The sequence below is a fragment of the Schistocerca nitens genome, chromosome 5 (genome assembly GCF_023898315.1).
Source record: "Schistocerca nitens isolate TAMUIC-IGC-003100 chromosome 5, iqSchNite1.1, whole genome shotgun sequence".
In the NCBI taxonomy this organism is placed as follows: Eukaryota; Metazoa; Arthropoda; class Insecta; order Orthoptera; family Acrididae; genus Schistocerca; species Schistocerca nitens.
The window spans coordinates 219,698,588-219,715,517 of record NC_064618.1 but is presented as its reverse complement, the minus strand read 5'-3'; the positions used below and the strand labels follow the sequence as shown (position 1 = coordinate 219,715,517).

Sequence of the window (16,930 nt, the reverse complement as noted above, 5' to 3'; positions counted from 1 at the left end):
GGAAAATACATGAATTTCCTTCAGTCACATACATTGACACAAAAATACCTATAATCATGATTCGCAAATACTTCGCTTTGTACACTTCGCTTTCTTCTAGTGAGCAACCGTTCTGAACTAACGAATATACCAAGTAGATGTAAATTTACAAAACCCTTAATTGACAGTCTCAGAGTAGTGCAAGCCAGGCACATCTATTAGTTATTATTAACCCCGAAAGAGGAGTGAGCCAGAAGCTTCCAGCCCTCCCTTACAGCAGGCGGCTAGTGGGAGAACGAAGAGGCATTTGTTGCCAATACCTGCAACTTGCAGCACACCGCAGCGTCGACTTCCTGTCACCGTAGTGTGTCTCTAGTCCTACCAGAAGCAGTTGAAAAGTTACGTCAATGGATCTATGATACTTTTTGGCCGTTGGGGAACGTGCGTCAAAACGATGAAATATTGCCAGTCACATAAATATTCTCACACACTATGTGGAATGGGAGAGAAAATGGACTGCGCCACGAAGAAAAAAGGTGTAAACATATGCAATCTCCTTCACAAGAGGCTATGCTATCAGGGTTGCTGTGAAGTGAAGGAGAAAAACTGAAAATGAAAGCAACAAAGTACGGATAGGAAGTGGTGGCAGAAGTCCCACACAGCTCATACTCCTTATATACGTGAATTGCTTTCCACTTAACATTTCAGCAAGCAGAAACTGGTACGTTTTTCAGACAGTACTAGAGTTGTTATAAATCTCATTAGAGAAAAAAACAGTTGAGATGGTAAATGATACTTTGCTAAGCGTTATAGAGTGTTTGTCAGAATATGGACCCGGCACTAAATTTTGAAAAGAAACACGCTATATTCAGTGATACGGTCAACAAGGACGTATATGAAGATAAAGGACACCAACAATCAGGTCCCAGAGGAAGGACTGGGAAACTTATGAACATCGGTTTTTACTTAGCAATCATTATATCCAATTTATTTAATATCAAAACTATTTACTAAAGTGTTAAAAGGGCCAAAAATAAATGTCTCTTCTTTTAGATCAATAATGGGTTTTATAAAACTCAAAGCATAAATGTTTATTTTCTTTAGAACAATACAAACTTTTAAAGAATGGAAAGCATAAATGCCTCTTTCCTTTAGAGTCAACAAACCTTAAGGAACACAACTGTATTCGAGTCCCATTTAAATTTTTAACCATGTTTCAAGATTTTCCTAGCATTAGTAGGAAGTATATCAAACGCGAATAAATTGCAATTGGTCAGATCGACGTCGGATCGTGGCACAAACCCACAGGCAGCACAAGAGATCGAGAGGTCCCAACGAGACAAGCAAAGCACTGATGTAACTACAACACCACATAGAAAAGCTATCTTAGACAATGCAAGGACACAACAATAAATTTTTAACCCACCTCAAGCATACGAAACTCAAGGCAAATACAAATCGGGACGCGAAAAAAATTTACAAATTATTAAAGCATTAAACATAGAAAGTATTGAAACCATCTTAACAGATATAAAAATAGGCCTCAGAACATAATCCCCACAAGCAGCAAGGACAAAATCATAAACGTCTGTCCCGTCCCAATGACGTCACATTTAAGGCAAATACAAATGCATGCAGAGCAAAATTCAAAAATTGTTAAAGCTAAACATGGAAAATATTAAAACCACCTTAACAAATATAAAAATAGCCTTCAGAAAATAACCTTCACAAGCTACCAAGCACCTTAACCTTCGCTATATGAACGGATTACACTAACCAGATAGTACAGACAAATTTGAGGCACTTTAATTATTTTTTTTAACAGCTACTGGAACAATTCAGCCAGAAACATAGCGGGTGTTAAAATCTTCGGAGCATTAAACAAATCTATTATTGACAGTTCTGCAAGGTGGCTGTGGCAAATTTAAACACGGACCTGCCTTCTTAATCCAACTCAGTTGCACGGTAAGACCCCACTTGCAGCACAGCACAGCCCGCTAGGTATCAAAATCAAAACATAAGTCACAGTCGTTAAATCTTAAATTAAAACAGGGCGCCCACAGTTTTCTGAAGAGGAACGAACTCTAAAATAGGCAAACCAACTGCTTTACGGCAGAGAGTTGAGAACGTGTTGACCGTTCGTTTATCAAAGAACCAATCGATCACCGTGCGCCGTATGACTACTAAATTCCAAACCATGCTGGGAGGCAGGCAACAAACAGCTGCCGACCGTTGTGGTCGAGTGGTTCTAGGCGCTGCAGTCTGGAACCGAGCGACCGCAACGGTCACAGATTCGAATCCTACCACGGGCATCGATGTGTGTGATGTCCTAGAGCCATTTCAACCATTTGAACAAACAGCTACAACACAGCAAGCTTCTGACAGAGACGGCTTTTTGAAGAATTCTCACAAACGATGCTCACCGTGGACTAAGTGGCGGTTATTTCGGGGTTCTATTCCCGAGCAGGTGACCCAAGGAAGACAATGGCCTGAAGCATGCCGGGACAATATTTAAGAGAAATAGCTTTACAAACTGAACAAGTCAATAACGCGTTGGTCAACCTGTGATTCTTTTGCAAGCAGTTATTCGGCTTGAAATTGATGTATAGAGTTGTTGGATGTCCTCCCGAGGAACATCCTGCCGAATTCTGTCGAACTGGGACGTCAGATCGTCAAACTCCTGAGCTGGTCATTGGGCTGAGTGCGAAGTGGGACTCATGGCTAAAGACTACTCCTGTCAATGAGATTCCAGCCCGAAGACGTGTCTGGAGAAGCTAGGGACAGTGGTGAGATACCAACCAGGCTGTCACCCGCCATGCGGCCTGACAACTATGAGTGATGGTTCGAATGGTTCATATGGCTCTGAGCACTATGGGACTTAACATCTGAGGTCATCAGTCCCCTAGAACGTAGAACTACTTGAACCTAACTAACGTAAGGATATCACACAAATCCATGCCCGAGGCATGATTCGAAACTGCGACCGTAGCAGCAGCGCGGTTCCAGACTGAAGCGCCTAGAACCGCTCGGCCACAGCGGACGGCCTATAGGTGATAGTCTTGGGTGCCATTTCTTACAGCATGTCCCCGTTTGGTTGTAATCGGCTGCATGCTGACGATATTCTGCGCCCCGTTTTGTTGCCCTTAATGGCAAGCCATCCTAGGCTTACATTTCAGCAATATAATGCCCGCCCTCACACGCCAAGAGCTTGTGGTGCTTATCTTCGCGCTTGCCAAACGGTACTTTGGCCAGCAGGGTCATCGGTCTTCTCTCCAGTCTGAAGCATTATGAGCAGGGCTCTCCTACCAGCTCGGGATTTCGATGATGTAATGCGCCAGTTGGACAGAATTTGGCACCATATACCTCAGGGGAACATCCTGCAACTCTTTTAATCAATGCCAAGCCAATAACTGCCAGAAAAAGGGCCAGAGTTGGACCAAAGAAAAATTTGGAGTAGGAATTAAAATCCATGGAGAAGAAATTAAAACTTTGAGGTTCGCAGATGACATTGTAATTCTGTCAGAGACAGCAAAGGACCTGGGAGAGCAGTTGAACGGAATGAACAGTGTCTTGAAAGGAGGATATAAGATTAACATCAACAAAAGCAAAACGAAGATAATGGAATTAAGTCGGGCGATGGTGAGGGAATTAGATTAGGAAGTGAGACACTTAAAGCAGTAAAGGAGTTTTGTTATTTGGGGAGAAAAATAAATGATGAGGGTCGAAGTAGAGAGGATATAAAATGTAGACTGGCAATGGAAAGGAAAGCGTTTCTGAAGAAGAGAAATTTGTTAACATCGAATATAGATTTAAGTGTCAGGAAGTCGTTTCTGAAAGTATTTGTATGGAGTGTAGCCATGTATGGAAGTGAAACATGGACGGTAAATAGTTTGGACAAGAAGAGAATAGAAGCTTTTGAAATGAGGTGCTACAGAAGAATGCTGAAGATTAGATGGGTAGATCACATGACTAATGAGCAGGTATTAACTAGAATTGGGAGAAGAGGAATTTGTGTTGTACAACTTGACTAGAAGAAGTGATCGGTTGGTAGGACATGTTCTGAGGCATCATGGGATCACCAATTTAGTATTGGAGGGCAGCGTGGAGTGTAAAAAAATGGTTCAAATTGCTCTGAGCACTATGGGACTTAACATCTATGGTCATCAGTCCCCTAGAACTACTTAAACCTAACTAACCTATGGACAGCACACAACACCCAGTCATCACGAGGCAGAGAAAATCCCTGACCTCGCTGGGAATCGAACCCGGGCGCGGGAAGCGAGAACGATACCGCACGACCACGAGCTGCGGACGGAGTGTAAAAATCGTAGAGGGAGACCAAGAGATGGATATATTAAACAGATTCGGAAGGATGTAGGTTGCAGTAGGTACTGGGAGCTGAAGAAGCTTGCACAGGATAGAGTAGCATTGAGAGCTACATCAAACCTGTCTCTGGACTGAAGATCACAACAACAACACATGTATCGAACTCTGTAAGTTCATCTTCAGTTTGATTGCATCCTCATGTAATGCCACATGACGATAAAGGCACAGTTTCAGAATCTAGCGTCTTATTAATTTTCTTTTGACTACTTTCTTTTCCCGGGCTTGCACCCATTCGGTGGTAAATAACGGAGATGTTGAGCAGTAAATCTGAAATAATGTTCCTCACAATTTTCGTGGAAAGACAATAATTGTTTGCGTATTGCAATACACTTACAGGAGTTTATGTGGCCAAAGCGAGAAATTTTCTACAGTTTACAACAAATATAAAAAAATTGTTACCGTCCCTGAGTGACTTCTCCATCTGATCCTGCTTCCGTTTCTCTTCCCTCTCGTACTTCCATAATTGCTAGCACCTCTCCGTCACACACCAAGACGCCACGCGATGCTGGCTGTGAGCGTCTCTCTGCCGCCACCCAGAGGCCAGTGAGAGTAGTTTGACGGCAGGTCTCACTACCGTTCATGCCGTATTCTTGGAAATCCGGAACCGCTATGCATCGCTCATGCAACTTCCCAGTTTTTCTCACAAGTCGATTTCCAACCGTACACAAAAAAGTTCTGTGGTTGAAAGAAGATGCGCTGATAGCTCAATTGTGGAGTTGAACCTTATGAGATCCCACACGAAAACTTGCACAAGACATATGTATCCCTCTAATCGCGGTATAATGCTCGCCAGCTAGAGAATAAAACCATTACTTTACAGACGCAGACAAAACATTTATACAAAAATACTTGTATCCGTCCACGCCTTGGTGTGGCTCAGTCTGCTTAAATGGAAAATAAAGAAAAGAAAAAGCATACGTTTTTAATATGTATGGAAATTGAATATACATCCTAATCTCTTCTCTCCCTGTCTTTGTCCATCTCCCCTTCCCCTTTCTTTCTCTTTCACCTCCTCGGTCCCCCTCTCTCTCTATCCATGTCTTCCTGCTCCTTATCTCTCCACCTCTCTCAGCCCATTACCTCCTCACCCTCTTCCTCTGTCTATCCTCCCATTCCCCCTCCTCTCCCTCTCGTCCTGCCACTCTCTCTGTCCATCTCCTCCTTCCAGTTTTCTGTCCACTTCATCCCACCATCCCACCATCCCCCTTTCTCCCTTTCTCCCTCTCCCTGTCTTGAGCCTCGTTTATTGTTATTGAAAATTCACGTTCTGTCGTAATATCCTAATCATACGACTTATGTGTTTTCTAACAACGTTACAATATTGCACATTTTATAACGTTTTCCTCTTATTAATTTTTTATAAATACATGTATTACATATATTTAAAAGACAGGTAAATCAAGGCACGCGCCTATATCAATGGAACATTATATCAAAATTTCAAAGTGTTTGGTAAAGAACTTTCTGAGATATACAATTTTCAACTACATTTATATTGTTACACTACTCCCATTAAACATTGATACAGCACGAAGATGACGTGCTACAGACGCGAAATTTAACCGACAGGAAGAAGATGCTGTGATATGCGAACGATTACCTCTTAAGAGCATTCACACAAGGTTGGCGCAGGTGGCGACACTTACAACGTGCTGACATGAGGAAAGTTTGCAACCGATTTCTCATACACAAACAGTAGTTGACCGGCGTTGCCTGGTGAAACGTTGTTGTGATGCCTCGTGTAAGGAGGAGAAATGTGTACCATCACGTTGCCGACCTTGATAAAGGTCGGATTGTAGCCTATCGCGATTGCGGTTTATCGTATCGCGACATTGCTGCTCGCGTTGGTCGACATCCAATGACTGTTAGCAGAATATGGAATCGGTGGGTTCAGGAGGGTAATACGGAACGCCGTTCTGGATCCCAACGGCCTCGTATCACTAGCAGTCGAGATGACAGGCATCTGATCCGCATGGCTGTAATGGATCGTGCAGCCACGTCTCGATCCCTGAGTCAACAGATGGGGACTTTTGCAAGACAATAACCATCTGCACGAACAGTTCGACGACGTTTGCAGCAGCACGGACTCTCAGCTCGGAGACCATGGCTGCGGTTACCCTTGACGCTGCATCACAGACAGGAGCGCCTGCGATGGTGTACTCAACGACGAACCTGGGTGCACGAATGGCAAAAGGTCATTTTTCCGGATGAATCCAGGTTCTGTTTACAGCATCATGATCGTCGCATCCGTGTTTGGCGACATCGCGGTGAACGCACATTGGAAACGTGTATTCGTCATCGCCTTACTGGCGTATCACCCGACGTGATGGTATGGGGTGCCATTGGTTACACGTCTCGGTCACCTCTTGTTCGCATTGACGGCACTTTGAACAGTGGACGCTACATTTCAGATATGTTACGAACCGTGGCTCTAACCTCCATTCGATCCATGCGAAATCCTACATTTCAGCAGGATAATGCACGACCTCATGTTGCAGGTGCTGTACGGGCCTTTCTGGATACAGAAAATGTTCGACTGCTGCCCTGGCCAGCACATTCTCCAGATCTCTCACCAATTGAAAAGTCTGGTCAATGGTGGCCGAGCAACTGACTGTCACAATACGCCAGTCAATGCTCTTGATGAACTGTGGTATCGTGTTGAAGCTGCTTGGGCAGCTGTATCCGTACACGCCATCCAAGCTCTGTTTGACTCAATGCCCAGGCGTATCAAGGCCGTTATTACGGCCACAGGTGGTTGTTCTGGGTACTGATTTCTCAGGATCTATGCACCGAAATTGCGTGAAAATGTAATCACATGTCAGTTCTAGTAGAATTTATTTGTCCAATGAATACCCGTTTATCATCTGCATTACTTCATGGTGTAGCAACTTTAATGGCCAGTAGTGTAAGTGCCGTACTGAAATAAAAATATGGTTTATATGGTCACTCCAAAACACAAATTAAACCACCTCATGGACCATCAACGTAGATATAAAGTTAACCAGGTTGAAATGGTTCAAATGGCTCTGAGCACTATGGGACTTAACTTCTAAGGTCATCAGTCCCCTAGAACTTAGAACTACTTAAACCTAACGAGCCTAAGAACATCACACACATCCATGCCCGAGGCAGGATTTGAACCTGCGACCGTAGCGGTCGCGCGGTTCCAGACTATAGCGCCTAGAACCGCTCGGCCACTCCGGCCAGCAAAGTTAACCAGGAAGGTAATATTATATATACGTCAATTAGGGTAATTTATTTTTATAAATAAAATAATAATAGCTAGCGATTCATTACATGCTCGATCAGCAAACTCCGTTAAGCCACAAATGTGCGTAGTTGTAATCAACAGCCGGCCGCGGTGGTCGTGCTGTTCTAGGCGCTGCAGTCCGGAACCGTGGGACTGCTACGGTCGCAGGTTCGAATCCAGCCTCGGGCATGGTTGTGTGTGATGTCCTTAGGATAGTTAGGTTTAAGTAGTTCTAAGTTCTAGGGGACTGATGACCTAAGATGTTAAGTCCCATAGTGCTCATAGCCATTTGAACCATTTTTGTAATCAACAATAATAGTACATGACATGTCCATGAGAACAAGCGAAACATCATTCTGAGGTCACGTAATCATTTTCTGTTTGAAAATTAAATATCGTGACAAAAGATATAGAAAAAGTCATATTCACGCAAGTTGCGATATAGCCGCTCCAAAATCTATGATGATCCAGGAAAGCATTTATGCCTTTATTCCAGCTACGGGTCACATTCTATCTACAGAATACCACATTCAGTCAACGAGCCAACCACACAAAAGTGCTATTTGCAGTTATAAAAAGGTCGCGATGTATACATGCAGGATGAAGCTATGGTTGTTACGGATGAAACCAGCACGGCGCCTGACTGGTCGACGGTTTACATGACCAGTCCGGAATTTTGATTAAAACTGCTCAAAAGTATGACTTCATAACGGTATATGTATATATACACAGGTAGGAGAACTTCCCTTCATGTAATTCAAACATTCACAGCAAACGGTAACAAAAGAAACAAAATTGTCACGCTAGAATATAGCATCTGTCTGAAAAATAACGTCCTTTGTTAAACCTGTTTCTGGAAAGGAAAAATTGTAATCGATGGCAAAGCACTGAGAGTCACAATTTCCAGGAATGAAATTTTAAAACAGCTATAAAACTTTCTCGTGCTCTGAAGCGCGTTTGTTCGTAGTATGGAGGCAACGTTTCGAGAAAGATTATTGTCGTCTGACGAAGGATTGTAATGTGTAATGAAACAAAAGCTTATCGCGATGCTGACCAAATAAGCTCTCGGGATGTTCACGAAGTTTCGAGATGAATAATCTCTCATCGCTTCTTCCGCGAAGTTTGCACCCAAGGTACAATCGGAATAATGGATAACTTTTTGTTCGGTCACTACAGGAAAATATTCTGCAATATTCCGTTCCAGCATATCCATTTCCAGCACTTTCCGAGATAAACTGCATTTGTTGTTATTGACGCTGTTACGTTGGAAGGGGCGCTTGGCGAGATACAATTCCTTGGACTGTTTGCTAGAATACTTTAGTGAGTAACCATTGGCAGTTTGAATTCCCGCTGTTGGCGAAGGCGACCAGTAGTTTGTACTAGTGCAGTACAGTGATCACTTACACGAGATGGCTGATTCTTGCGGAGAAGGTAACAGCAACCAGCCAATTTTTATAACGATATTTATTTACACAAATAGCTTCGTTGCCGGTTTAGAACCGATAGGCTCATCGACAGACGGTTATTCACGTTAATTATAATTATGTCTCATTTAATATACTCTGTAAACAATGAAACGTTTGTAGTTTGCAAATTTCTATTGTTATATCAATGTATATATCGAAATATCTGTGAGAAGAATTCTTTGACATTGTTATTGTTGTATCGCCATCTTTGTGAACATCCTTCTATGTGGCAAAAAGGTGTGTATGAGTGATGCTTCACATATGTGTGTACATAAACATGAAGAAAGCGCTTCATGTAGTGTTCGCTACTGTATGACCACGAGCAGTCAGTATTGCAAAGTAACGGCGCGGAAGTTTCGAGAACATTTTGTCTTTAATAATTTGTCTATGTCATTTGTCAATCGTTAACAGGCACGATTACAAAAGACAGTTTCTCACATCATGTTTTGGTTTTAGGGCCTCACCACCCTAAAGAATTTTTATTATATGGCGGTATGAAAGTTGGAAAGTAATGTAAGCTACAAGGAAAATGTATCTTAATGTGAACAATTCGTCTGATGATCGAAACCGGTAACGGTGCTATTTGTGTAATTAAATAACACTATAAAAAGCGGCTGGTTACTCTTATTTTCTCTGCAAGAATCAACCAGTATTTTGTACACAGCCATGGTGTCAAAATGTCAGTTTTCGACAAAATAGCTGAGACGTTAGGCTTTAAGATCTGTGTGAGACTTTCGAGTAAAGTGAAAAGACCATACCAATTTAGTGCCTTCAAAATGTCGGACTATGTACCTGCAAAACAGCATCTGCGGGGAGTTTTGCTGCTCTGCTTTTGAAGATATCTGCTGCCGAAAGTGATCGTTTGCTAATGGAAGCGTATGGAGTGTTGGAAACAAAAAGTGCAGAGATTTGTTTAAGGATTCATACACAGCGGTTCTGAGGCGTGTGACAATTTGTCCAGGTCGATTTGGTGTATAATTAGTTGCTCCAACTGGATCAGTAGACGAATACTAAAAGCTACGAAACACAGTTACTCAATCTGAATCGAGCAGTTAAACTCCCACAATTCAGCAAAACCTGACGTTTTAACTTCACAGAATGGGCATATGATTAGTGAAACTGAACAGTTCAAATTTCTGGGTGTTCGGATAGATAGTAAACTGTCGTGGAAAGCCCACGTTCAGGATCTTGTTCAAAGACTTAATGCTGCCATTTTTACTATTCTAACGGTATCTGAAGTGAGTGATCGTTCGACACGAAAATTAGTCTACTTTGCTTATTTTCATTCGCTTATGTCGTATCGTATTATATTTTGGGATAATTCTTCCCATTATAAAAGGATATTTTTGGGTCAGAAACGGGCGGTTCGGGCGATAAGTGGTGTTTAAATTCATAAACTTCTTGTCGACCTCTGTTCACGAGTCTGGGTATTTTGACATTGGCCTCTCAATATATATATATATATATATATATATATATATATATATATATATATTTATTCCTTACTGTGATTTCTTGCTAACAATATTGGCTTATTCCCAAGAATAAGAAGGCTTCACCCAGTTAAAACTAGGCAGAAATCAAACACGCATTTGGGTCGGACTCTTGTGCAGAAAGGTGTACAGTATACAGCTGTATCCATTTTCAATAAGGTAGCACTAGAATTCAAATATATTAGCAGTAATCCACTCGCTCTCAAATCGAAAGTGAAGAGTTTCCTCAAGGGTCACTCCTTCTATTCTGTCGAGGAGTTCCTTAAAAAATTAAGCTGATTATTGTTATATTATTGATTGCGTTTGCTTAAACTTATGGCTTCACTTTTTCTGGGTTCATAAACATTTTATTTTTATCTGTTATTACTTTTAAGTTGTAATTTCATGTACTGGCACGTTCCATGACCTTGGAGATTTGCTCTTGAATTTGGTCCTACGGAATTTGACCTCTAAATAAATAAACGCTCAGATACATGACAAAATCATCTTCTTTATGACAATGACGAGCCACATGTAGCAAATCTAGTGAAGGAAATGTCGACGGGATTTCCATGGGATATTTTAACCCTCCCCCCCCCCTCCCCCAACGCATGTTCACCAGGCTTCTCTCTTTCCGATGGCTGTTTGTTTTGATCCATGCCACATGACCTTTCTGAAAAAACACCTCTTATCTCTTAAGGATATCGAAAACTAGCTTCATGAGCGGATCACCCCAAAAGAATCTACATTTCTTTATCGCGGAAACAATCTGTTAACCGAAAAGACGAAAAAGATTGTACATGCAGAAGGACACCACTTTTAGTAAATTATCTTCTAGCACGCTATTAAAATAAACGTATTCCTGTCCAAAAACATAATTAATTTCACGAAATGTAACGTAGCTCCCAATTGATGCGCCTTCTCCACATACTCTCACTCCTGCGAGGTAACGTCTCAGTGACACCAGCACTAGTGGTCCTCTGGGTCGTACTAGTATTATCATTTGGAAACAAAGATCTGCAGACATAACAATGTCAGATTTTCGTTAGTAGGACTGGACGGAGACAGAAGTGAGGTAGTACGAAATGGACTCCTAGGTCGTGTTTTGAGCTCGGCTGCCCTCATAAAGAAACGTAGAAATACGCTAAGACAAGCAGTGCAATATTTATCGTATCTTTAGGTTGATGGTGAATGTTCTCAACGCGCAGTTTTAATTTTATGAAAGATATGATTGATGTTCAAATGGTTCAAATGGCTCTGAGCCCTATGGGACTTAACAAAATGGTTCAAATGGCTCTGAGCACTACGGGACTTAACTTCTGAGGTCATCAGTCCCCTAGAACTTAGAACTACTTAAACCTAACTAACCTAAGGACATCACACACACCCATGCCCAAGGCAGGATTCGAACCTGCGACCGGAGCGGTCGCGCGGGTCCAAACTGTAGCGCCTAGAACCGCTTGGCCACCCCGGCCGGCTGGGACTTAACATCTGAGGCCATCAGTCCCCTAGAACTTAGAACTACTTAAACCTAACTAACCTAAGGACATCACACACATCCATACCCGAGGCAGGATTCGAAGCTGCGACCGTAGCGGTCGCGCGGTTCCGAACTGAAGCGCCTAGAACCGCTCGGCCACCGCGGCCGGCGTATGATTGATGTCACATTGATAGTTATCCTTGAATCGTAATTCGATAGATGTCTGTATAATACAACATATCTCTTTATATTACAACAAATCTCTCTGTAATACTATTGGTACAATAGTACTCTACTGTACAACAGACATACGCTCTTAGCAGCTCCATTTGTATATCCCACCAGGGAGTCATGGAGCATGGAGCAGAGCATTGTTAACTGTAGCAAAATTCAATGCTAACTACCGGCAATATGAACCACTGAAAATTTAGTAGTTTATAAATTTATAACCCCACAAACAGATTATTCAAGGGCGTGTTGAAAAGCAATACCCCAAAATTTTTATGTAGAAACTCTTAAAGTATTTTAAATGAAACAAACGTCATTAACATTGTACATATTTATTCTTTACATATTCCAGCCCACTGCCGCTAGAGGGCTCCCAATTGTCGCATGTCACACGGCGATGTGCAAGGTAACTATATTGGTACGTGAGAAACAGTGTGCTGTATTCGAGTATCGAATTCGAACATTGCATCCACACATGGAGTACTCTGTCCTTCAGCACAACAATGCCAGACTACACACGAGCTCTGTGACATCTGCAACAATCCGACGCCTCTAGTTCACTGCCATCGATCATCCTCCACACAATCCCCCCTAGGTCTCGTCTGATTTTTATGTGTTTCCAAAACTTAAAGAGCATCTTCGACGACATCAATTCGGCAGCGATGAAGCGCTGGAAGCATAGGTGAGGTTATGGCTCCATCAACAAAGTTAAACATACTACAGTGACGTTATCAACAAACTCGTCACTCGGGAGAAATGTGTTCGTGGACAGGGTGACTATTTTGAGGAATAAATATGTAGACGCGAATAATAAAAATGCAGAATGTAAATAAAGGCCTATTTATTTAAAATGCTTTTCTATTTTTCATAAAAAGTGGTGGTGGTAAGTTCCTACGGGACCAAACTGCTGAGGTCATCGGTCCCTAGGCTTGCACACTACTTAATCTAACTTACTGTAAGGACAACACACACACACACACGCACACACACATAGACACACACACACACACACACACACACACACACACACACACACACACACCAAGGCCCGAGGGAGGACTCGAACCTCCGACGGGGGAGAGCCGAGCGAACCGTGGCAAGACGCCTTGACCACGCAGCTAACCCGCGAGGCTTCATAAAAAGTCGGAGGCTCTACTTTTGAGTGCTTGCCTGCAATAACTAACATGATAAAAGTAAGTAAAACCATTTTATTATGATATTAAACACTTACAAGTATTTCTTCGTGGAGATAGTCAGAACATCATCTTCGCACGACCAATTCTGTCATCCAGAATCCTCCCATCTCCTCCCGGGATATCATATACACCAGCATTGCGCTATCATTACAACATACACAAAATAAACATAATCTGCGCGACAAAGATGTCACTGACTCGTGGACGCTGTACATCGCACTTGCAAATAACTGCAATCACTATGATTCAAAGAGGTTCAGTAATTGAACGAAACCAGTAGCCAGTGCCAAAACTACGACATTAGACTGCAATGAAAGATATTTCAAGAGTTGTAATATTCGGTGATTCTTCACTCAGCACCAAAATATCACCATCGTATAATTCAACGACAGAGAAATTTGTGCTGCTGTATTCTATTTACACACAATGACTAAAATACCTGTTTTCGTGCAGACTTCGACGAACGAGAATATTTGCAGCGATAAGTCACTACCTTATTAGTAAATACTAAACACGTTCGTACTAATATCGTTTCTGACTTGCACAGAGAATAAAAAAACCGGGCTTCTTTGGGATATCCAGCGGTCTCCTAGGAGAAAATTCTAATGAAAGCTACATATATTTTAGAGTCGGGGCGGCAATTAACATAACATATATCAAATGTACATATAAACATCGCGAAAGAATATGGAATTATACAGAATAAATTGTTTTAGTTCTGGAAAATATTCTCCAAGGTGTGGCTAAGTCATGTCTCCACAATATCCTTTCTCCCAGGAGTCCTAGTTTCGCCAGTTTTGCAAGAGATCTTTTGTGAATTTTGGAAGGTATGAGAAGAGGTACTGACGGAAGTACAGCTGTGATGATGATGATGTTTGGTTTGTGGGGCGCTCAACTGCGCGGTCATCAGCGTGCGTACAAAGTTCCAACTTTTACACAGTCCAGTCTTTTTACACAGTCGAATATAGCCACTGTCACGAATGATGATGATGATGTTGATGATGAAATGATGAGGACAACACAAACACCCGGTCCCCAGGGGGGAAAGGTGGTGAGTGGCGCTTGGGTTGCTCAGGCGGCTGCGCATTTTGCCGCGAAAGGTAAAGGTTCCGATTTCCAATCTCGGTCAGGCACACAGTTTCTTGTAGCAACATACACGACGGCTGTAGTAAGAGACTACGTAGATGACGCATTGTAACACCCACCGGCTGTACGTGCTGTAGCCACAGACTACTTAATAAAAGCATCTGTTGTCGGTATGTGTAAACAATGGCCATCACCGATCACGTCAAAGCTGCACAGTGCTCAAGCTTTGAAATTTTTTCAATAACGTTTGTTTCTGTACACTAACTAGATTTCAGCTTTCACGTGAATGTCGACTACAATGATCTTACACCATGAACGTATTTTGCTGTATACTGTGCAGGGTGACGTATTATTTCACGCCATCATCGAGTAAAATATTCGTAGACCGTCAACATCATTTTGCTGTGTACTTTGCAGCATGGCAGACACAGTCCAACACATTTGCTTAACACGATACAAATTGTACGAAATTGATGCCTTGTCTTGTGTTTATCTGCGCCTATCACGCATTAAAACACATATTAAACGCTCAAAAATAGACTTAGATGACTTGACGCACTACACGTGTTTCCGCAAAAATTATTCCTACACACTTTTGCATTTATCTACTTTGGGCTGTAAGATAATGTGCTGCAGTCCTACAGGACGGTAATTTCGTACCATTTAGATCATGTTAAGCGAACGTGTTAAACTGTTTCTATGTCGTCCTACACAGTACACAGCAACATCATCTTAATGGTCTACGGGCGTTGTACTCGATAATGGCGTGAAACAATATGTCAGCACGTGCAGTACAAAGCAAAATACGTTAATGGTCAAAGAGCACTGAACTCGATAATGCCCTGAAATCCGAAAACTATGTTGTACATCTACATCTACACCTACATGATTACTCTGCAATTCACATTTAAGTGCTTAGCAGAGGGTTCATCCCGAACAGCGCGCGGGAAAAACGAACACCTAAACCTTTCTGTTCGAGCTCTGAGCTCTCTTATTTTATTTTGATGATCATTCCTACCTATGTAGGTCGGGCTCAACAAAATATTTTCGCATTCGGAAGAGAAAGTTGGTGACTGAAATTTCGTAAATAGATCTCGCCGCGACGAAAAACGTCTTTGCTTTAATGACTTCCATCCCAACTCGCGTATCATATCTACCACACTCTCTCCCCTATTACGTGATAATACGAAACGAGCTGTCCTTTCTTGCACCCTTTCGATGTCCTCCGTCAATCCCACCTGGTACGGATCCCAAACCGCGCAGTAATATTCTAACAGAGGACGAACGAGTGTAGTGTAAGCTGTCTCTTTAGTGGAGTTGTTGCATCTTCTAAGTGTCCTGCCAATGAAACGCAACCTTTGGCTCGACTTCCCCACAATATTATCTATGTGGTCTTCCCAACTGAAGTTGTTCGTAATTGTACTATTTATCGAGTAATCGAATTCCAACGGATTTCTTTTAAAATATACAGTCAAGTGGCGGTTTATTCCTTAAGAAAGAAAGAAAAAAACAATGTATGACTATGGGTCAGCATCATCGAAAACTGATACTCCATTGGTAGCCCGAAGTTTATCAGAGCAGATAATTGAATGTCACACGTAAACGCTGAAAACTCTATGGAAATATCTTTTGCAATCCACTTATAGCGATTAAACGTTTTGCCGCCTCTGACACTCTGGGCGATCGACACCGGCGTGTTCGGAGTGTAGTAAAGTATCGGCGTTTGGCCGCAGGCCGGCACGCCTCCCACCAACGCTCGGCCGGTGGCCCACTCACCGTGGTCGGCGCTCCTGCGGAAGAGCGGCGGCCCGTCCATGTCGGCACTCCACTGGCGCTCCTGGATGCTGCTGGACGCTCCGCCGACGCACCACTACTGCTGCTCGCGCGCGCCACTCGGCACGCCGCCGCGGCCGCACGGCGCATGCGCAGATCCGGCGCCGGCTCCGGCACCCGGTTGCAACAATCGCTGTCTTTCAGCGCCGGCCGAACACTGCGCGGCAGTGTCTCCGCGGACGGGGAAACACCCTCTCCGCTCTGTGACGCGCCCCTAGCCGCCCACGTCTCAATTAGCGGACCCTGCGTCCCGCCCCTCCCCTGATACACATCTCGGCCGACTGGCTGCTAGGGGTGTCTCTGACGAATGACCTCCCACTACATCTCGTTACACAGCGAGTTTATATACAGCCCTCCAAACGTTCTGTTTTGATGGCAAGAACAATGCCCCGTAAATGAAATCATTAAAGATCACCTAACTCACGTTAAGCGAACAGTAGGGATGAACAAAAATGACTGACAAAACACAATGCATCTTGTAGAGGGTATAGTATGGAAGTATTGGAATAATTAATGTCGGGTGATGGTTTTAAAGTAATTCACACGACATGAAA

The 16,930-nt window shown here is 42.8% G+C and overlaps 1 protein-coding gene across 1 annotated transcript in view; it reads right to left on the bottom strand.

The window, feature by feature from the left end:
* LOC126259964 (muscle, skeletal receptor tyrosine protein kinase-like) overlaps positions 1-16,399 on the bottom strand; it is a 725,418-nt gene extending 709,019 nt beyond the window's left edge. The window contains exon 1 of the mRNA XM_049957079.1: positions 16,320-16,399. Coding sequence (XP_049813036.1) covers positions 16,320-16,359 — 40 coding nt within the window. The 5' untranslated portion in view covers positions 16,360-16,399. The remainder of the gene's footprint in view (positions 1-16,319) is intronic.
* Positions 16,400-16,930: the final 531 nt, after the last annotated feature.